Below are 22,427 nucleotides of genomic sequence, written 5' to 3'. Positions count from 1 at the left end.
TGGTTTTCATACTGAGATGTCTGACTGATTTGGAGGGACGCTTACTTTATTCAGGAAGCCAGAAGTTTGAGGTGTGAGGTTGTATGTAGAGATGGAGTCGCCCTAGGACTAGAGCCAAGCCACATCGTCAGGCTCCACCCTCTCCTTCCCCCTCTGTGTTGTAGACACTCCCAACTGCGGTGTCTCCGTCTCCCACCCTCGCCCCTTCCTGTCCTCTGCTGAAGAGCTTTGTCTTGGCCTGGGGCTGTCCCTGCAACCTGCCGCTGTCCTTCCCTCTAGACAGGGGTTCATGCCATGGCAGAGCCCCTCTTCTAACTAAACCTGTCTTTCTGCCTCCCCAGCCCCCACTAGGAGTCATGCCTTGGGGTTGGGGAGGCGCAGTCACTGCTGTGAGGGTGTCCTGAGGACCCTTGGCCTGCATTCGTTCCCTTCACACCGTGCTCGTTTTGTCCTCGGCTGACCTTCCCGCAGCACCTCTGCTGCCAGCTACAGCTCCCTGCCTCAGGATCACACTGGGCTGTTCGCCCGGGCACTCAAGGCCCTCCACAGCCTAATTGTCCTTTTGTTCCTTTGCTGACATTCTTAACCCAGGATCTGGACTTGTTACAGACATTCTAAGCTCCCTGAAGGCAGGAAGGGTGTGATATGCTCTCACTGCCTTAGCAATCGTTAGCTCTTGTTGATTGAAATGTGTGACTTTAGGGTAAGAAGCTGGTCTTGACAGTAATACTGATCTTTGTGTTTGTGTGGCCCTATATTCTCGTTGTCTCTTACTGTGAAAAAAGACGACAATAAGACAAACGCTTAGTGGCTCCCGAATCTGCGTTTGGGCCAGGCTTGTAGGGACGGCTCATCTCTGCTCTCACAGCTCTAGCTGGTGTGGCCTGACTGTGTCTGGGGACCCCTTTCCAGGATGGCACACACGCACGTAGTTGACAGTGTTGCTGGCTGGCTGCTAGGATGTTGGCCACGCCCAGCTTCTCCCAGTGGGTCTCACCTCAGGGCTGCTTGGGCTTCCTCACAGCGTGGCAGCTGGTTCCAAGGAGCGCTCAAGGAAGTGGAAGTTGCCCACCTCAGGGCCTGGGCCCACGCACTGGCACGGCATCATGTCTGCTCTGTTCTGTTGGTCAAAGGTATCACAGAGGGACTTCCCCTAGTGGTCCAGTGGTAAATAATCCGCCTTCCAACGCAGGGGACGCAGGTTCAATTCCTAGTTGGGGAGCTAAGAACCCACATGCCGCAGAGCAACTAAGCCCGTGCACCACAACTGCTGTGCCCATGCGCCTCAACTAGAGAGCCTGTGTGCTGCAAACTACAGAGCCCACACACTCTGGAGCCTGTGGGCCACAGCTTACAGAGTCCACGCGCTCTGGAGCCCACACGCCACAACTAGAGAGAGAAAACCCACGCGCCACAACTAGAGAGAAGCCGGCATGCCACAACGAAGAGCCTGCGTGCCACAACGAAAGGTTCTGCGAGCCGCAACTAAGACCCGATACAGCCAAAAAAAATTTTTTTTAAAAAGAAAGAAAGAAAAAGGCGTCACAGAGCCTGCCCAGATTCAAGGGGGGCAGGATACGTGGTCCCCCTCCTCTCAGTGGGAGGAGCGTGAGAGAGTCTGTGGCCACCTTTAGCCACTGCCATGTGGCCATCATACTAACAGACCCCTCCCCCTGTGACTTCCCTCTAGCCCTGACGGCCGCTGCAGGACGAGGCAAGCTGGAGGTCTGCGAGCTGCTGCTGGAGCGTGGAGCTGCTGCGTCTCGGACTAACAGGAGAGGGGTCCCTCCGTTGTTTTGCGCGGCACGCCAGGGGCATTGGCAGGTACCCGGGGGACCCCGAGTGCTTCAGAAACAGTGAATGGGATCGAGATCGCTACTGCCTGTCTCCCCTGCTGGGCCCTGTCTTTTTCACATTCTTGGCTTCTGCTTGTGCTGTGAGCACTGCTGTATCAAGGCAGACATTTGACAGGCTAGCACAGTCAGCCACATTGGCTGGTAACTGGGAGCAAGGCCGGTAACCAGGTCAGAGACCCACAGCTGCTTCCCCGTAACCGGGGAGGGGAAATGGAGTGGGTGCACCCCATCCCGACAGCAGAAGACTTGCTGTAACACAGCGGCTGCTGTGGTTGTGCAACCCACTTGTCCAGCAGGCTTGGGAGAAGAGTGGCCCTGTTGTGCTCCTTGGGAGGGGAAGCCTTTTCCCTCTGGTCCTGCACTGTGATTCAGGCTGGTTTCTTTTACAAGGAGCGACGCATCATTGCTTTTAGTCTAATTAAGGGAGCAAGGGGTCCTTGATAGCAGTGGTTCAGTCATTTATTCCTTCATTTTGTAAACAGTGACCATGTATCTACCGCATGGCTGGCACCAGGTTACACACAGCTGCAAACAGACAGATGGATTTCCCCATCATGTCCATTATAGAAGGAATTTTCTAGACCCAAGTTCACAGCGTGGAGTCGCAACCCTTCCGGTTCCTGCTAGCTCTGCTGGTAGGAGCTGTGAGGGTGCCCCACCGAGACTCTGGCTTTTCTCCTTCCCGTTTCTAAGAGCTTGGTTTGTACCGGCCACTCCCTGCCTATCTCACAAGTCCTTGAGATGCCCTAGCTAATAATCCTCTCTCCTGTTCTCCGTGTTCCCTAAGTCGTGGGGGAGTCTGGAGACATACGTTAGTGTGTCAGGAACAAGAGAGCAGTGGGAATATGCCACCTTCTGCTGTGGTGGCAATAAAACAGGCATGGTGCCAGAGGGAGAGAGGCTGGACCACAACCCCCTGGACAGAGCAGTTCCCTCCAGGATGGTCATTGTAAGAGACCCCTCTCTGGGTTTTTTTCCCCCTTCTCACCATGTACTGTTTAAAGGCATAACTTGGAAGCTGAAACTCTCCTCCAGGAAGCTTTGCTAAAAATCACGTGCTATGAAGGTCCCCCAGTCCTAAGCCTCAGGAAGCAGACTGCTGAGGGGAGAGGGTGGGTGAGTGTTTTCGCATCCATGGCCCGTGCCGCGTCCGCCTGCTGCAGGAACGTGGTGTCAGCACCGCCACGGGGCCGTGGCTGTCGTGCCTTCCCTTTAGTTCTGCTCAGCTACCCCACGTGCCCTGTAGTGGCTGTCCCGTCATCACTTGACTGTGCTTGGAATCCTCCCTTCTCCAAATTTCTGCCTTGTGTGTGCAAGTTTTACAGACATAGTAATGAATCAGGCTTGTTAAAGAGAAGATATATTTGGAAGAAGAGTCTGTTTGAAGGAATACGATAGAAAGATTTTACAGGCCCCATGGATCACACGACTTACAGGGGTTTTTAAAAAGAGGAGAGTCCTTTCACTACTCTGAAAGGTGGAAAAACCATCCCGAGTAGAGAGCACGTGGTTCAAGGGGCAGCAGGAAGCGTGTAATCCCGAGTGTTTCTTTCAGATCGTTAGGTTGCTGTTGGACCGTGGCTGTGACGTGAACCTAAGTGACAAGCAGGGCCGGACGCCCCTCATGGTGGCTGCTTGTGAAGGGCACTTGAGCACCGTGGAATTTCTCCTTTCGAAAGGTAGCTGCACTGTCCCCCGCTGCGTGGGACTCTCTTGGAGGGACAAGGACAAGAGCTTTGGCAGACTCGTTCAGTACTTTCTGATTTCGTTTTTTTGTTTTTTTTTTTTGTTGTTGTCTTTGTTTTGTTTTTGAAAAAATCTTTTTGTTCAGTGTTCTTGTCATGGAAATTTTTTAACTTGCACACAAGTGGAGGGAATAGGGATACATCCCACGTACCCTTTACTCAGCTGCAGCAGGGATGATCATTTCACCCTTGGCTTCAGATGCTGTTTAGGCCAGGCCCCTGCGGGTGTGAAAGGGTCTGCCTCTGGCCTTGTCTTTCCACGGTCACGTTCTGTGAATGGGCTTGTCTTTCAGGTGCCGCCCTTTCTTCTCTGGACAAAGAGGGTCTGTCGGCATTAAGCTGGGCTTGTCTGAAAGGGCACAGGGCTGTGGTCCAGTTCCTGGTGGAGGAAGGAGCTAAGATCGACCAGACGGACAAGAACGGCCGCAGCCCCCTGGACCTGGCCGCCTTCTACGGCGATGCGGAGACCGTAGGTACCGCGGCGGCCATGCTCCCCACCTGTGCCAGGCGGACTGGGCCGCGTGGAGACTCGGGAGCTGAGCCATCCCCCAGTGTGCATGACGCTGGCCCCGTGTGGCCGGGGCATACGCGTGTGCTGTGGGGTGGCTTTCGTTTTCCTCTAATTCTGTGGCACGCAGTCTGTTCCAGACCTGGGGTAAAGATTTTAATAGACTCCAAAGGCTTAAAATTCCATGATTACAAACTGCACGCACATACAGGAATATGTGTACACACGTGCATATGTCGTTTCATTTTCTTACAATTTCCATGTAAATAGAATGCCTGTGTAGATCATTTAAAAATCACTTTTATATGTGAGAAATTACTCATCAAATGATCAGTTGGTTTGTTTTTAAATTGATGCGGCTTTGTCTAGAAATAACAGAAAATGCTTTGGGCACTGTCTTTATCTCGTTGCCAAAGGCCCAAGTCTAACTGAGGAAGGAAGGGATAAAACCTTAATAAACTAAAAACCACAAGATGTCTTTCAGGGCAAAAACCACCTTGTCAGTGTCCATATCCCAGGCACCAAGCAGGTGCTGGAGGAATGTTCATCTCTCCTTGAGAATTATCATTTATGAATCGTTACGTGTATCTAAGGTGAGGATTAGCTAGACAGACGGGTACTGTATTGCTGGGGGCTGTGGACCTCGGAGCAGAAGCCATCCCCACCCTGCACGTCTGTGCCTGATGGTTTTACAAGGCAGTGAGGTTACAGTTAAATAGTTTCAATTTCCTGGACATTATACACTGTACTTAAATGTCGATTTTCAGAAACAGCTCTTTAACTAAACCTCGCATCTCCACGCTTTTCTCTTTCAGCTTATGTTACATTACCAGATCCTGTCGTTTATCAACCTTAGGGAAGAGTGAAGGGTCTTAGCATTCTAAGCGTCATTTAAAAAAAGTCTTGGTAAAAACACGTAACATAAAATTTACCGTCATAACCATTCCTAGGTGAAGAGTTCAGTAGTGTTACATGCATTTCACATCGTTGTGCAGCCAAAGTCCAGGCTTTTTTTGTCTCTTAAAACTGAAACTGCACCCGTTAAACAGTTACCTCGTTACCCAACCCCGCTCCCGGCAAACACCTTTCTACTTTGCGTCTCTGTGAATGACAGCTCTAGGTCCCTGAACACAAGTGGAATCGTACAAGATTGTTGTTTTGTGACTGACTTATTTCACTTGGCATGATGTCTTCTAGGTTCATTCATGTTATAGCATACGTCAGGATGTCCTTTTTTTTAAGGCTGAATAATGTTCCATTTATGTGTTTACCACGTTTTGTTAATCCATTCATCCATCATTGGGCACTTGGGTTGCTTCCACCTCTTGGCTATTATGAGTAGTGCTGTTGCGAACACGGGTGTGCAAATATCTCTTCGAGAGCCTGAAGATTTTTCGAGATCTAGTCATTCTTTTGGATAGATACCCAGATGTAAGATTGCTCAATCGAGGGGTAATTCTATTTTTAATTTTTTGAGGAAGCTTCATGCTGTGTCCGTAGTGGGTGCATCATTTTACATTCTCACCAAAAGTGCACATGGCTACCTGTTTCTCCACACCCTCTCCAGCACTTATTTTCTGTTTTGTTCTTTTCTTTGACAGCAGCCATCCTAACAGTTAATAGCTTGTTGTTTTGATTTGCAGTTCCCTAGTGATGATCATCTTCTGACATGCTTATTGGCTATTTTTATATCACCTTTGGAAAAATATCTATTCAGATCCTTTGCCTATTTTTTTTTTTTTTTTTTTTTTTTGTGGTACGCGGGCCTCTCACCATCGCGGCCTCGCCCGTTGCGGAGCACAGGCTCCGGACGCGCAGGCTCAGTGGCCATGGCTCACGGGCCCAGCCGCTCCGTGGCATGTGGGATCTTCCCGGACCGGGGCACGAACCTGTGTCCCCTGCATCGGCAGGCGGACTCTCAACCACTGCACCACCGGGGAAGCCCCTTTGCCTATTTTTTAAATTTTATTGAAGTATAGTTGATTTACAATGTGTTAATTTCTGCTATACAGCAAATCGACTCAGTTACACACACACATATATATATGTATATATATATGTTCTTTTTCATATTCTTTTCCATTACGGATTATCACAGCCTTTGCCTATTTTTAAATTGGGTTTTTGAGGTTTTGTTGAGTTGTAGGAGTTCTTTATATATTCTGGATATTAATCCCTCTAGTGTCATTTTGAACAGCTGGTGGACTGATGGGATCTACTAGATCCACGTGAAAATCTAAGCAGGCTACAGACTTTTACCAGTGAATAGAGCAATTTTAGTGGCCAGCATGGTTTTCCCTGTTGTTCTCTGTTTAGTCCAAGTGACAGCTGTTTGATCACATCAAGGCAGTCTTTGTACCATGGTCTCACAGTTGCCACCTTTACAGTGCCCATATTCAGGTCTCTTTCCTAAGCCCTAAAGTGAGTTATAACCGGGTCCAGTTGACCCTGGTCTTTCCAGCTTCTGTACCCAGGCTGTGTGGGTCTGAGTGTCTCTGAAGTGTCATTGCCATAACCTGCCAGCACGCTGGAGCTATGGCAGAAGCCTGCATCCTGAGTAACTGGAGATGAAAAGGTGACTGTGTCTCATCTCTGTGGCCTGGGAAGTGGGGTGAGACAGACAGGCGATAGCGTGCGTGTACTGTCTGTGGTCTGTGGGTGCACAGACACACGTTCCGCCCTGGGAACATCCACCTGCCTGTCTCATTGCCAACATCAAAATCACTTCAGCAGAGTGGGTTTGAGCTGTGGATTGCAGCTCCTCTGCTCTGTTCTATGTCAACTTCATTTCCCTTCTGAGATCCCGTTAGGCCAGAGCGTCTGAGACCAGAGTGAAGCTAAGACCGCCAGCTCCTACACCAGCTGCAGCGTCGGGCAAGGTGAGGACTCCTGCTACCCGCGCCCTCAGGTCCTGTGTCTCCCTTTTGCAGGTGCTGTACCTGGTCGACAAGGGGGCCGTGATCGAGCACGTGGACCACAGCGGCATGCGGCCCTTGGACAGAGCCATCGGTTGTCGAAACACATCTGTAGTGATTACACTGCTGAGAAAAGGAGCCAAGTTAGGTCAGTAAACTCTGCAGTTCACCAGCGAGAGGGAGGGTAGCTTCAGATTTTAGAGTACGCGAGGGGCCGTACCCACCTGCTCCCAGGTTAAGAAGTAAGATGTCAGGCGTGTGGAGACTTTTTTTGTCCCTCTCTAAGGCTCAGTTAATCACAGTCATTCAGAGTGTGTAAAAGACTCATATTATTACAGCCCACGTGGGCAGAAAGCAGAGGCCAGTGTTGAAGGACAGCCCAGCCCTGGGAAGCCACAGCGGGAGCAGTTCCGGGGGCCTCTGTGGGGAGGGCCCGAGGGCGGGTGGGCAGGAGCTGGAGGGCCATTGTAATGACCCACGAGTGCGAGGACTGCTGTTCGGGAGGGGCGGCTAGTCCTCTGGGAAGGGCAGCGGCAACCCTAGCACAGGTTCTGGGAGGGAGAGCTCTCGGGGCTTACTGGAGACGAGATGGGGTGACTTGAGGATAATGTCAGGGACCGGAGCTCTGAGGAGGTTGGAACATGGCCCAGGGTTCAGAGTGTGGGGAAGAGTGCCCCATACGGCACTGTCTTTTCTGGTCTCACGCCAGACCTTTGGCTGCCAGCAGTTCTGGGGAGGGGACTGCGATGAAGGTGGTGAAATGACATTATTAAGCAGCTCATGGTATCAGGAGCTATTCTGAGCAGTTGCATGTTTTAACTTATCTCATCCTCACCTACCCTGTAAGTAGGGAATGATGAAAGCATCATGTTACAGAGGAGGAACCCCAGGCCTGAAGATGGTGAATAGCTCCCCTGAGGTCATAGTGAGCGGCAGGTCACCTTGAACCTGAGTCCGACTCCTGAGGCCATGCCCTTAAGCATTGCTCCCCGTGCGTGTTTGGAAGAGGCTTACACAGAGGTTGTGGCTGTGCCGTCAGCTGGGAGAGAAGGAGACACAGGCGGGAGCAGGGAGGCCGAGGGCGTGGATGGTGGGAGGAGGGCAGCAGGGCCAGAGCTGGCGTCTCAGAGTGGATTTGGTGGTGACTCTGCAGCGAGTGTGAGAGATGCTGAGAAGCCTCGCCTCCACCTGCGCGTGGTCCTGACAGCACTGCAGGGAACTGAAGAGATGATTGGGAAGCAAATCCCCGTAGAAAGGAGGGGTGGCTCATGGCTGCGCTGATGCTTGCGTGTCCCAGTACTCTTGTCCCCCCAAGTGACAGGGTGTGCGGGGTGCAACTCCCTGCTAAGTGCTCCCTTCCCTTCGCTGTATTGTCACGCAGGACAATACACATGCAGGACACGCTGCAGTGTCCTCTGCAGCTGGGTTCTCTGCTGTTTGTGGGCTTAGCTGTGACGGGGCCACGGAAGCATTGAGCTCCTTTGCTCCAGGCCCACTGGAATGTCTCTGAACGCATGTTTATTTTGCAGGAAATGCTGCTTGGGCGATGGCTACTTCCAAACCTGATATTCTGATTATACTTTTACAGAAATTGATGGAGGAAGGAAACTTGATGTACAAAGTAAGTGGTGTCGCCCTTTTCTTGTGATCCTGTAAACAACCTATGAGCAGCCTCTTAGTTTGCGGTGTAATGGATGTAGCTGTGCTACTGCCCAGAATGCATATAGCTCAGCTAATAGAAGTTCTGGGAAGTGCTAACCTAGCCTTGTGCCAGGATTTGATATCCTCACAGCAGAATCTTCAGTGTGGAAAGCACTCCTCTTTGTGTTTGAGAACCATTATTTCTGAACGAATCCTTGGGGCTGTAACTGTGACTTACAGCCTGAAGCCTTGATACGAAGGCAGAGGTGCTTCCTGTTTAACAGGCACATCCTACAGGAAATTCCTTGGTGCTTGGAATCGTGAGACATGGGAAAGGAACACTCAGGAGACATTTTCAGAAGAAAAGAATCATGAAATCTCCCAAGCCTTTATTATCTTAATTTTAATGTCTGTAAGCTTCTGGAATTTGAAACTGTTTCTGGAGAGATTTTTACTTAAAATAGTCCAGTAATAGATAACACTCAGTTACTCAGGAGGTGGAATTAATTTCTTTTTCTCATTTTCCCTTAGAAATGGAAAGACAATTTAAAGATTAGTAAATTTGATTTTAAAGTAAAAATGTTCAAACTAACACATGCAGTTTAGATCAGAGGGCAGTACACTTCATCTGGAAAGAGCCAGGTAGTAACCATGTTAGGCTTTGCTCTGCGGTCCCTGTCACAGCCCTCTAGCTTTGCTCTTGTGGCACAGACGCAGACAAGATACCACACAGACAAATGAGCCAGGCCGTGTCCCAGTCAAACTGTTTGTAGAAACAGGTGTCAGGCCGGGTTTGGCCCGGAAACCGTAGTTTGCCAACCCCGAGTTTAGAGAGATGCTCAGGCCATTTCCATAGATCATTTTTCTTTCCAGGTCTGTGATTAGACAGAATTAAAAGATGATGAAAACAGAAAACTACATCATGACCATTTTAATCCTTTCTGGCATGAAGCTGCTGTACTTTCTATGTTTTAGTTTTTCCTTTTCTTTTTTAATAACAACAAATAAATAGGCATATAGCATGACCCAGCAGGGTTCCTGGCCTGGAATCAGTTTGAAATTGAGTTCAGAGTGTGTATCGTTGTGGCTTTGAAGTGGTTTTAATATGAATTTTGGTAGGCAATTATTAGCCATTTTCGACAGATTTCATACCTGCTGTGCAACAGAACCAACAGAGCAAATGGATTTCTTTAGCCTTGAAAATGACGTGCAGTGCTGTGCTGAGTTTTAAAGCCCGTGCTTTAGTTCCTCTTAAAAGAAAAACTATCATTCTACAGCAGCTCTAGGTTCATCCACAAGACTCTACTTTGCTTTAGGGACGGCGTGGTTTCTCCATTTGATTTCTGTTACACTCTGCATTAAAGTATCTTTAGATGAGAGGTCATTCATGAAATGGTTGTCACAAATATGTAACAGAGAAGATAATCTGATGTTTTAATTAAGATTGATGGTTATGGGTTTGGCAATTTACAGATCCCTTCCCGTAAACCCAGCTCTGGTTGCAGACGCCTAGGCGGACGGTGAAGCTGCGTGTCCAGGCCAGTCAGTGGACTGGTTCTGGCCGTGGCCTGTCCTCATCAGGATCTTTATCCATCTTGGAGCCTCTGGAAACGATACATTTCTCTGATTTTTGAATCCTAGAAGGGGAAGATGAAAGAGGCAGCCCAGAGGTACCAGTATGCCTTAAGGAAGTTTCCTCGAGAAGGATTCGGAGAGGACATGAGACCGTTCAATGAGCTGAGGATTTCCCTCTATCTCAATTTGTCTCGCTGCCGAAGAAAAACAAATGTAAGCCGGGCCCCTTATTCCAGTCCTTTAGCTGTTCTCATGGTGGTGAAGGCCTGCCCTTCTACAGACCAAATCATGAGACCTCCTGTCTGGTTTGTTTGCACTTTCCTGTGAACCTGGCGCATGGGGAGCTGCTTGTCTGGGGTGACCATCATTAGGTCACAGCACCACCCACCTCCCAAGGTGTTGAGAGAGTGCACATGGACGTAGTTTCTCTGCCTCAGTGATGACGAGCACATGCAAACTGCTCCTCCACCGCTGCCCAACTGCACGCTGCCAGCACGAGTGGCTGTCCCCAGATTCAGAAGGCAAGGGCATCCTTGTAGAGTTCACCACAAATGTGTTATAATCAGCTTAGTGTTATTATGTTTGCTCAGAGGGTAAGCCAGGAACTGGTTAATTTGTAATTAATTGTAGTTAACTCACAGTTAACTTGTAACTAGATTTGTTTCAGTACCACTTTCTTTGTTTTTCTTTTTTAAACCTTATCCTCCCTCCACCAAATCTGTGACCTGCCTGCTTCTATGCCCACGGACTCTGCCCACCTTCCTGCTGCAGGTGCTGCAGTGTCCGGGCCCCTCTGAGGCTCCCCCTCCCCCCGGGGGCGGGCTCCCATCAGCCCTCACCTCTGCTGCGCTGCGTCCACCACCATTCTCTCTCTCTCGAGTCACTGACTCTCCTGAGTCACTGATTTTTGCTTCTCTGTGGGATTCTTCTTGTAAGAACATTAATAAGCTATAACTGTCTCCTAACTTCACAAGAAAACCAACTTACCTTCCCCTTCATCTCGCTCCAAATGTGTCCCACTTCTCTACTAACCTCTAGAGCAAAACTCTTATTGAAAGGTGGCCTGTAATCATGTTGCAGTGCTGCTTCTGACTTGTGTATTTAAATATTGATACCAGGACTTCGGCATGGCAGAAGAATTTGCTTCCAAGGCTCTCGAGTTGAAACCAAAGTCCTATGAAGCCTTTTATGCCAGAGCGAGAGCAAAGAGGAGCAGCAGGTACCGTCTGGGGTTAGATATGTGACTGTGACTAGAGAAGCCTGCTTATCTTTCTCTGACATCAAAGCTGCTGCTTTGACTTTGGGGGCTTCTGATGCACGAGCATCACTCAGTGCCTCTCCTCCCTTGTAATACTGAACAGCTAGCTTCCAGAAGGCGCAGCAGTGGCTGTCATTAGCAATGGCTAAACTTTTCATTTTCTCCAGACGTCTCAGTAACTCTCCCCACAGTTGACATCTGCAACGTAAAGTTCCTAGCTTAGTCCATGTTACCAGTGAGACCGCCAACTAGAGATGCCGGGAGGCGGCAGCGGGGAGGCTGAGTGGAGTCCATAGGTCTTGAGTTGCAGGTGGACGTGGTGAGAGGGATGGGGAAGGTGACGTTAAGAGGATTCTGACCCCCACTGCTTTCTGCCTGCGCTCACCCCAGCCCAGTGGTCTTTATAGAGACAGCAGGGCCCCGGAGCCGCTCAGGTCTGGGTTAGAGTTCAGCGTTGCCACTTAGCCGAGGAACTCTAAGCTAGTTCCGTGGGGTCCGTCCACACCGTGACTGTGCAGAACTCACTCAGCTACCTTCTCTTTTCTTTTAGCAGAGCTGCTTTATGAACAGTTACGTTCAGAGCTTGTTCTTATATGGCCTGTAATTATATCGTCTCTTTTAATATAAAGGCAGTTCACGGCTGCTCTGGCTGACTTGCGGGAAGCCGTGAAGCTCTGTCCCACCAACCAGGAGATCAGGAGGCTCCTGGCGCGCGTAGAAGAGGAATGCAGGCAGCTCCAGAGGAGCCAGCAGCAGAAGCAGCAGTGCCCGCCGCCAGCGCCCCCCGCCGACTCGGACCACGAGGAGGACGCCCCGACCCCCGGCCTGAACGACTGCTTTCACCTCGAGGAGGCTGAAGAGGAGGAGACTTCTCCACAGGAAGAATCCGTTCCCCTCGCTCCCAGGCCCCAGCCGCCCTCCTCTGCCCCCTCCCCATACATCCGGAACCTTCAAGAAGGGCTCCAGTCCAAAATGAGGCCGCTGTCGCCACAGAATCGGCTGGGGATGAGCAAGCCCCCGAGGGAGCCGGTCGCTCAGCCGGGGCTGAGGGTGCAGCCCACCAAGCAGGCGCAGATCGTGAAAACCAGCCAGCACCTGGGTTCTGGGCAAGCTGGCCTGAGAAATGCTAGCTCGAAAACGCAGGTCTCTTCGCAGAATCCTCCCCCGAGTCCCATGCCTGGAAGACTCTCTGCCACCCCCGCCGCCGGAAGCAGAAACCAGCATCTGGAGGGAACAGGCACCTTCCCTGCGGGAGCAGCTTCTAGCCACTCGGGAGATCGGCTGGGGCCCAGCCCCAGCGTCCAGCTGCAGCCCAGTGAGGGTGATGCTGCGTATCCTCTACCGAGTAAGATAAAAACTGCAGAGAGGCTTCTGTCTCGTGCCACCGTGGCTGTGGACGTAGCCCCTCTAAACCCAGGCGGGCCAGTGAGCTGCAGCGACGTGCGACACCCGGCTTCCCTCACCAGCTCAGGCTCTTCCAGTTCTCCGTCAAGCAGCATCAAGATGTCAAGTTCAACCAGTAGTTTGGCTTCAAGCAGCAGTTTTTCAGAGGGCTTCAAGGTCCAAGGACCAGATGCTCGAATGAAAGACAGGGTTGGTAGCCAGGCTCCGAGTGGCCCAGCTGAGCACAGGCCACGCAGTACTCCGTTCATGGGCATCATGGACAAGACAGCGAGGTTCCAGCAGCAGAGCCACCCTCCCAGCTGCGCCTGGCACTGCACGGTGCCAGAGGGGCTGCCGACGAACATGCCTTCCGCGGCTGGCCCGCAGGCCTCAAGCTCTGAGAAGGCCTCTCTCAAACAAGCAGGAGGATACAGCAGCCAAGCCAAAACCCGTTCTGTGTCTACTCTGGGTGGAGGGGTCCACAACGGGGCCCAGGGGAAGGAGCTAGAAGAAAAGAAGTGCCAAATTCCAGTCCACTGCCAAGACAGCCGGGTAACTAAGACAGTTTCTCATGCGTATCAGGAAGGTCTCTCTAAACAGCAGTCTCACATCAGCAGTGAAGCCCACAGGAGTCACCTCCCTTCAGCAAAACCAAAGCGATCATTCATAGAATCAAACGTGTGAGCCGTGAGGGAGACCCACGTGTGGTATTTGGAAAACGGTGTGCTGGCTCCTGGTAGTCATTAAATGGTGGTTTGTGAGAAAAATTACTCTTTAGTCACATATTTATTTTTCCCTTGGGGGTGGATCAGATGCCATTGATATGTTGAAAATGTGGGATTAAATTTCTTTGATAGATAGAAGTCACCAGAAATAAGAATGCTAACCAGAATTGAAAACTACAACTAGTTATGCCTGTTAAGTTAAAAATTTAAGACAGTCAAGAAGACATTAACTCATGCTTCTCTGTTTTGAAATTATTTGGTTTTTATCACTTTTCTCCTAGCCTTTGCTATGTGGTAAGATCATATTATTTCTTAGATAATGTAAATGTCTAGTGATAAGTTTAGCTCATGACATAATATCCAGGTGATATGTTCTGGAAAAGATGGAATTTTCAAGTTACAGTTCCAATGAGTCATATCTTAATTTATATATATATGCATGTACACATACAGTTGACTGTTGAACAACAGGGGACTTAGGGGCGCCCATCCCCTGTACGGTCAAAAATGTACAGTGTAGCTTTTAGTCGGCCCTGTGGAGGGTTCCACATCCTCGTATTCAACCAACCGTGGATCATGTAGTATGTATTGACCGGGGGAAAAAAAAATCCGTGTATAAGTGGACCTGCACAATTCAAACCTTTGTTGTTCAAGGGTCAGTGTGTATGTGCACGTGTATATATATATGAAAGACCTGAGTAATTTCTAGCTGAATGTGACTATACGTGTTATATGGCTCACTTTTTTTGTTTTTTAAGCAAAATATAAGAACATCCAAGTATTGTTCCTTTTATAGCAGTTCCCTTAAAAAGATTAAACACCTATTTCTGTGTTATGGTTCCTTTTTTTGGAACTATATTCCCGCTTCAGGGTGTTTTTAATATTTGGAAACAGTATAAACCATTTGGAATCAAGATTGGTGGTTAAGTTGAATTTGGGCTAAAATACTAAGAATACAGCATTCTCGGTGACATGTAAATTAGCTCTCAGTTGGTCCCCAAACTGCTTTTATCAATGATAGCACTCCTGGAAAAAACCTTCCAAGGTTCTCTAATGACAATATTTAATTCGGATACTTAAGGTGTGGTTGGTTATTGCTTTCGTTTTATTATAGTCATTACTTTATAGCCACATGTTGTATATATCATATAGCCAAGTTGTATTCAGACTTGTAAATATAACTATTTCAAGTAGTTAATCTTAAAGTCATATATTTGCATGTTCTTTTTAAGCTTCGTCCATGCTGGTTATTGCACTGAACGATAATATATATGGCATGTTAACAGTATACCAGTAACAGCACTTTATCTCATTTATATGAACACCTCTGAGGTGCTACTTAAGTCCAAACTGATGTATTATTCATTTGTAAAGATAAGGTACAGGAGTGAACCTTGATTTTAAAGGTATTTTTATAAGAAAATGGTGTGCTATTGGAGGATGTTAAAATACTAGTTTGAGAGAGGTGGTGGGAGTGTATTTGTTTTGTATGTTGGGATGTGAAATTTATTTTCTAGAATTGGAGAGAAGGAAGTTCTATATTTACAGAATGTTTTAAAAACGAATAGTTGTAATGAAGTCCCTGTGAGCATCATTATGGTTTTGTACGAATAGGACTCTTCTGGTGTCATTCTCCATTTGTTCCTGAGTGTGTACAGAGTACTTTGTACAGCTTTGTCAGTCTTTTTTAGAGGCGTCTCATGAGTTCTGCTATAACTACTATGGCTTATTTATTGTTTATTGTTTTCTTTAATATTTGTGGAAGTCTTACTCTTTTGTTATGTAGTTTTGTTTCTGCACAACTACTGTACTTTTCCATATGGAATAAAGACAATTAATAGAATTTGTTTTGCATTAAACGAAACAATGGCTAAGTAGAGAAGATCCTGATGTCAGCTATCTGCCTTGCTTAAATCCGGAGTGATTTTATCCTAAAGAAGTGGAAAGCCTTTTTCTCAGTAATACTACAAATACATATTTAATTTTATTTAATAATTTCAGAACAAGGGTAATGGCTTCCAGAAATCCCAAAACATTCCGGGGTCAAAATTAGTCTTTTTGCCTGAAATGAGAAGAACGCATGAAGAGCATTCTGTACTTCTCTGTTCGGAAATCCTGGAGCGTGGTTTTAGTGGCAACAGTGCATCTTCAGTATATAACTCCCACTTTGGTGATACATACACTGAACACTGTGCCAGTGTGAAAGTTTGTTCTTCATATTTCTATTTAAGTTAAAAGTGTTTGTCTTTATAACCACATATTTCAGTTTCAAAGTAGTATGAATGAGTGTGAACATTAAACTGTTGTATTGTGATAAAATCCTGATGTGGAATCTTAAGCCTAAGCAACTTCAAGTTATTGTGTGGTTACTGCTATTACTAGCAAGGCCAAGTAAAGTATTTTCAGTCACTCTTGAAAGCTACATATTTAAACTAAAGGTAAAAAACAAAAAACTGGGTAGGAGGGGAAAACTCTATTAATAGATCATTCTTATTGGATGACTTCCTGTGATGCTGCCAGTGTGACTATTAGAATGTATTATACATTACATTATGATTTTGATAGATTCTTAGTAAAGGTATTTGGTCCAGTTACCCCAGGAAGTGCAGTCTCCTTGGGATGCTGCTGGTCAGTGCTGAGGACCGGGCAGTGGGCAGGTAGGTGACGGCTGCTCCTGCCTAGTCCTGCACGGATGGTGGTCCCCAAGAGTGCAGAGGGGCCGTGTGGTGTCCTTTCCTATGGGTGAGTTTGGGTTTGGTTTATTTAGTTTGTTTGCTTGTGTTTGTGGGAAGGAGTAGCAGCTCCGCTTCGGTTTGTTTGTATATAAAAACAGATGCACTTCACTTTTGTAAATTGGCATCTTAGTTTTCAGCCATTTAACAAGAAACTATCCTAGTGAAACGTAAAAAAGAAAATCACCTTCTTTAACACATTTAGCAAATAACCAACATTTACTGTTTTCTATCAATGACTTCAGTGATTTTCAGTAATTTTTGTGTGAAAACCAGCCAGCCTTCTTTGGAAAATAAGTCTATTTTATCAAAACAAAAGATATCTGGTCCAATGGTGGGCTCTATCAATTTTACCCAGTCTTTTGTTAGAATTATGTTAGCATACTTCCTCTATAGAATACAATAGAAAAACCCCTTCTAGAACATGTTCCCATCTTTTGGTCCTCATGAGTAAGAATGTGAGCGGCATGTGTAGTATGAAAAAAAAAAATACTCTTCTAGAATCACGTATTGTGAATCCCAGCTGTGACACAAAGGAAATAAAATTCAGTAATACATTAGGATGACAGAAATTTTACAAAGCAGCAATTACAAAGAACAGGTTTTTGGAGATTTCTGTGGTAGCTTTCCACCCTTCTGTGAACATACAGCATATTAGCTATAAGTTTATAAAACACTAGAAAAGGCTGACGGAATAAATACTTACACTGATTTTTCACTTTTATTTCTGTGTTTTCAAATTTCAGAACGACGACAGTGAGGATTTCGGGGGTAAGCACAGAGTCTTGGTCCCTGCCTGCCCTTAGAGTTTAGTTCTAACAAGATTTCCCACTAATGGCTTCCATTCTGGTAAACAACTTGTGAGACAAATGGAGAGTCAACACAACCTCAGCTTTCCAAACTTGATGTTTTCTTCTGAATGTTTATCAGGGTGTTGTATTAGCTATCAGTCTGTTGTGTAAAAATGTATAGTCACCTTAGCTTAAACTATTATGTGAGAACTTTTAAGAATTCTAAATTGTAAAGGGAGGCTAGTTTGCCACTTTATATGTTTCAGCAAAGTCAACTTGATGTATCTGTGATAATTTATTCCATCTAACTTGTACCTAGGTTTGGACAATGGGGGAAAATCATTACTACCTTGCAAACTTAGAATCTAACAAAATTGCTCATTAAACGTCAAAGTGATTTTCTCAATTTAGTCATAAACAAATCTACAATTGTTTTGCTAAAAATTCTCTTTAGAAGGATTCCAAAGAGTTATCAAATGAACAGTTATTAACTAGGATTTATCTGTTATATTCTAGATTATTCCAATCTTTGGTTATAATGGAATATGATCTATAACAAGAATAAATTTGAGCATGGCAAATTTAAAGTTGTAAAACTTTACTTCTCTACAGGTTAAGCTTTTTTTTCACTAGTATAAAAAGGCTTTTATAGTAAAAATAGAAAAGATGTTATATGTGTTACTTAGTTCCTATGTTTTAAAGAATGAAAATAGCCAGTAAATAGTTTTTATAGGTAACTAAGTTTAAGAAGTTTACCTTTCTCCTTCTGTTTTGCTTTTAATAATGTCTGATTAGTATCTACCTTTAAATCATTCAAATGAAATCACAGAAAATATAAATAATGCAATATAAAATAAACAGTTTTATTTTTGATGTGTCTCCAGCCATCGATCAATGGCCATTTTCAGAGTCCTATTTGGTATAAGTACCACTGAAGGAAGAACAAGATTTGTCATGGGACTTGTACGTTTCTTTTTGCTGATCCAATTTTCTATTGCTTCCTTTTCGTATGAATAGCCATCTAAAGACAAAACAAAACCACATACACAAATTATTTGCAATGTAGGAAAGAGAAGTTAGGATTACTAAAATGGGTACAAAAACTCCATTGCCAAGGCCTTTACTGTAATTTAAGTGGTAGTCTTGTCTAGCACCACTGCTCCCCAAATATTTCTGCAACAACATCCTAAATTCTACCATTTAAGATGCATTAAGATTGCACAAATTACCTCAAACAGTGTCAAAAAACTGAAAAAAGGACTGTCAAAAATTCAGATGTAGCACAAAGGAAGAAAGGAAACGAGCCAGGTAGAGGAAAGTGGTAGTGAAGCTACAGTGCCCTGCTAGTGCTGTCAGCTATGTGTCAGTTAATGTGGCTAAAGATGGGAGCAAAAAGCTCTGGGGATGACAAGGCAAAACTTTCTGACATGTTGAAAAGTCAGGGAAACAGATACCAAGAGATTATAGAGCTCACCCCACTAAGGACTTGACAGTAAAGGGATTTACTATGCAAAAAAAAAAAAAAAAATTCATTGGCTAAGGTTTTTCATACCATGTTCTTACAAACTTTTTTGCATGTGTTAAGGTTGGAGGTTTTGCTTCACTACTTTTTTTTATACTTGTAGCTCTTTTTCTTAAACTTAAAATCTTAGTTCCTAATTACATTTACACATTAACCTATTTCTTTTAATCTGCAATGCATACAACTGTTTCAAACTAACAATGCCAATATATTACTAATGTAAGACTGTGAAAGATTTTTTTCTGGCTCTTTCTGTCACCAAGATAGATCCACTAGGGTTGTCTAATTGAAATCCTGTGTTTGACAATCACTTAAAAAAAAATTTCTGATTATGTTACTGGACATATAATGTGGTCCATTTGCTTCCCTTTTTATCCTTCCAATTTTTAGAGACTGGTTTGTTTTTCATGATGTATTTTAACATTTAAATGGTTTCAAAGTAAAAACTATAAAAAGTCACATTAAGAGTTTCTCTGTCCAACCCACATTCTCTCCCTTCCCATATAGGTAACCATGTATGTCAGTTTGTTTACCCTTTCCTTTTGAAAATATAAGCAAATGTATGTGTACAGACACAGTGCATATATATTCTTACATAAAAGTTAGCATGCTCCACACTATTCTGTACCTGGTTGGTTTGTTTTTTACTTAACTATACATTGCTTTTTTATTCCTCCACAGTACTCCCCTGTATGGATGTATTGATGGACATCTGGGTTATTTCCAATACCTTTTTACAAATAGTGCTGCAGTGAACAGTGAGTGCTATCATTTGGGGGGAGATTCTACCAGTAGGACTGCTGCATCAGAGAAAATGTATACAATTTTGTTAGAAATGCTAGTACTTCCACAGGAATTCTACCATTTTTTTTCCCACTAGCAATGGCATTTACAGTGCCTGAATCTTCCCCAGAGCCCAACCAAGAGAATGTGCTGTCAAACTGAGTTTTTACCAGTCTCTCATGAGCAATGGTATAGTGTATCAAGTAGTTTTATTTTATTATGAGGGAGCTAGAACATTTCTTTGTATGTTTGAGCCATTTGCTTTTCATTTTCCTGTAAACTGACCATATTTTTGGCTCACTTTTCTATTAGATTGTTCTTTTATTTCAGAAGATTTATTTTTGAGATGTAACTGACAAAAGTTTCAGGTGTGCAACATGATTTTTGCTTTTCTTTCTCCAGATTGCTTTGGTTATTTGGAATCTTTTGTGGTTTCATACAAATCTTAGGATTGTTTTTTTCTGTGAAAAATGCCATTGCGATTTTGATAGAGATTGCATTAAATCTGTAGATTGCTTGGGTAGTATGGACATTTTAACAATATTATCAATGAGCACAGAATATCTTTCCATTTATTTGTGTCTTCTTCAGTTACCTTAATGTCTTGTAGTTTTCAGTGTACCGATCTCTTACTTCCTGAGTTAAATTCCTAGGTATTTTATTCTTCTTGATGCAATTGCAAATGGGATTGTTTTCTTAATTTCTCTTTCTGCTAGCTTGTTACTAGTATACAGAAACACAAGTGATATTTATATATCAATTTTTGTTAACCTGCAACTTTATCGAATTGTTTGATTAGTTATAATAGTTCTTTGGTGGGCTTTATAGGGTTTTCTATATATATTACATCATATGCAATAGAGACAAGTTTTACTTCTTTTCCAATTTGGATGCCTTTTCTTTTTCTTGCCCAAATGCTCTGGCTAGGACTTCCAATGCTATGTTGAATGAAAGTGGTGAGAGTCTGCATCCTTGTCTTGTTCCAGATCTTTGGAGGGAGAGATTTCAGCTTTGCACCATCAAGTATGATATGAGCTGTGGGCTTGTCATATATGGCCTTTATGATGTTGAGGTAATGCTCTCTATGCCTGCTTTATTTACAGTTCTTTTTATCATACATGGATATTAAATTTTGGCAAATGCTCTTCTGCATCTATTGAGATGGCCATATGATTTTTAATCCTTCATTTTGTCAATGTGATATATCACACTGATTGATTTACAGATGCTGAATAATCCTTGCATCCATGGAATAAACCCCACTTGACCATGGTGTATGATCCTTTTAATGTGTTGTTGAATTTGGTTTGCTGATATTTTGTTGAGGATTTTTGCATCTATGGTTATCAATGATATTGGCCTGTAATTTTCTTTCCTTGTGGTGTCCTCGTCTGGTTTTCTTAAGAGTAATACTGGCTTGTAAAATGAGTTTGTAAGTGTTCCTTCCTCTTCTGTTGTTTGAAAGAGTTTAAGAAGGATTGATATTAATTTTTTTAATGTTTATTTCATCCATGGAATATGAACATTTTTCAATTTTTATACTTATTTCTTTTGGATTTTGAGTCCAGGTTAGGAAGTATCCCTATTTCCAGGTTATCAAGGAGTTTAGCTACATTTTCTTCTGGGACTTGTAAAGGTTTCATTTTTTATATGTCTAATTCATTTGGAATTAATTTAGATGTGTAGTATGACAGATGAAGCCAGTTTTATCCTTTTCCATATGACTACTTAGTTGTCAGAATACCCCTTTTTTAAATTCCTTATTTTTCCCACTGATTTAAAATTTCATGTTTATCATTCACTAAATTTCCAAATGTACTTGGATCAATTTCTGGATTTTTAAGAATTATTTTCCATTAGTCTGTCTATTCATGTGCCAATCTCACACTGTATACTTTATAGACACTTTATAACATGTTCTAATATCTGGTAGGGCTCTTTGTTTTTTATAATCTAGGTTATTTGTTGTGTGTTCTTTCCAATGGAACCTAATAATCACCTTCTGTATTTCTAGGAAAAAGCCTAATAGTGACATCTTGCTCGCGATGAGTCTTCCTATCTATCAGTGTGCTATGCTTTCCATTTTTTTTCCAAGTAGACTTTACAGGGATGTTTTATAGCGTTTTGTTTTTGTTCTTGTAAATTGTCTTCCATCATACCTTTTAACTGCTTTTTGTTTACACACACACACACACACACACACACGAAGGCTATTGATTCCGCATTGATGTAACTTGCTAAATGCTGATTAGCCCTATTAACCTATGGTGCCTCAGCTCCAAATCCATATGTGATGCTGAGGACTCAGCATGCTGGGAGCCAGGATACTGTAAACCACATTTCTGCTTTGCCAGCTGGCTTCTTGTTATGTCCTGCAATAGGATTTCTCTAGAAGGAGACAAAAACAAGGTGAAGGCTCCTATCAGTGTTGTGCCTGGTCATGGCCCTTTATCTGGCAGGGGTAACTGGTTATACTCTCCAAATTTTTTTATATTTGCTTCATTGTAGGTACTGCCCAAAGCTCTTACCCTTCCCCCTTTAAAGAAAGAAGCACCAGCTTGGTAGCTCCCCCTTCTTAGAAGCCTGAGTTCTGGTTCTGAGAGACCCACGTGAGGTTCTAATAACCTCAACTCATTCTCTTTGTTCCCTGCGTCCTAGCGAACATAGATGCTTCTGCAGATACTGTACCACCTTTTGTTTTTGAGATATAAGTCACATACCATAAAAGCCACCCTTTTAAATATACAATTCAGTGGTTCTTAGTGGCGATGGTTGCACAACTCTGTAAATTATACTATCTAATTTCAGAACATTTTCATCATTCCATAAAGAAACTCTGAACCTATTAGCGGTCATTCCTCTCCCCCAGTGACCACTAATCTACTTTGTCTCTACGGAGTTGCCTATTCTGGACATTTCCTATAAACAGACCCATACAACATGTGGCCTTTGTTGTCTGGCTTCTTTCACTTAGCCTAATGTTTCCAAGGTTC

The 22,427-nt window shown here is 44.5% G+C and overlaps 2 protein-coding genes across 18 annotated transcripts in view; one reads left to right on the top strand and one right to left on the bottom strand.

Annotated features, from left to right (window-relative positions):
• Positions 1-18,082, top strand: part of TANC1 (tetratricopeptide repeat, ankyrin repeat and coiled-coil containing 1) — a 233,619-nt gene extending 215,537 nt beyond the window's left edge. For 6 of the 7 annotated variants that reach the window (XM_027130617.1, XM_027130626.1, XM_027130601.1 and 3 more), the window contains 8 exons: positions 1,691-1,824; positions 3,412-3,535; positions 3,895-4,070; positions 7,040-7,172; positions 8,554-8,645; positions 10,307-10,453; positions 11,359-11,459; positions 12,128-15,488. In XM_027130617.1, the coding sequence (XP_026986418.1) occupies positions 1,691-1,824; positions 3,412-3,535; positions 3,895-4,070; positions 7,040-7,172; positions 8,554-8,645; positions 10,307-10,453; positions 11,359-11,459; positions 12,128-13,565 (2,345 nt within the window). In that variant the 3' untranslated portion in view covers positions 13,566-15,488. Of the gene's footprint in view, positions 1-1,690; positions 1,825-3,411; positions 3,536-3,894; positions 4,071-7,039; positions 7,173-8,553; positions 8,646-10,306; positions 10,901-11,358; positions 11,460-12,127; positions 15,489-18,070 lie in introns of those variants that run through there. The other variant, XR_003437989.1, reaches the window with a different exon arrangement.
• Positions 17,969-22,427, bottom strand: part of WDSUB1 (WD repeat, sterile alpha motif and U-box domain containing 1) — an 83,643-nt gene continuing 79,184 nt past the window's right edge. For 8 of the 11 annotated variants that reach the window (XM_027130698.1, XM_027130662.1, XM_027130679.1 and 5 more), the window contains one exon: positions 17,969-18,150. In XM_027130698.1, coding sequence (XP_026986499.1) covers positions 17,993-18,150 — 158 coding nt within the window. In that variant the 3' untranslated portion in view covers positions 17,969-17,992. Of the gene's footprint in view, positions 18,151-21,629; positions 21,823-22,427 lie in introns of those variants that run through there. The other 3 variants (XR_003437996.1, XM_027130713.1, XR_003437995.1) reach the window with 2 other exon arrangements.

Source organism: Aethalodelphis obliquidens, unplaced genomic scaffold (assembly GCF_003676395.1).
Source record: "Aethalodelphis obliquidens isolate GAN/ISIS:26980383/991018 unplaced genomic scaffold, ASM367639v1 scaffold2, whole genome shotgun sequence".
Classification (NCBI taxonomy): domain Eukaryota; kingdom Metazoa; phylum Chordata; class Mammalia; order Artiodactyla; family Delphinidae; genus Aethalodelphis; species Aethalodelphis obliquidens.
The sequence above is the reverse complement of the archived record's forward strand: the minus strand, read 5'-3'. Positions and strand labels throughout refer to the sequence as shown.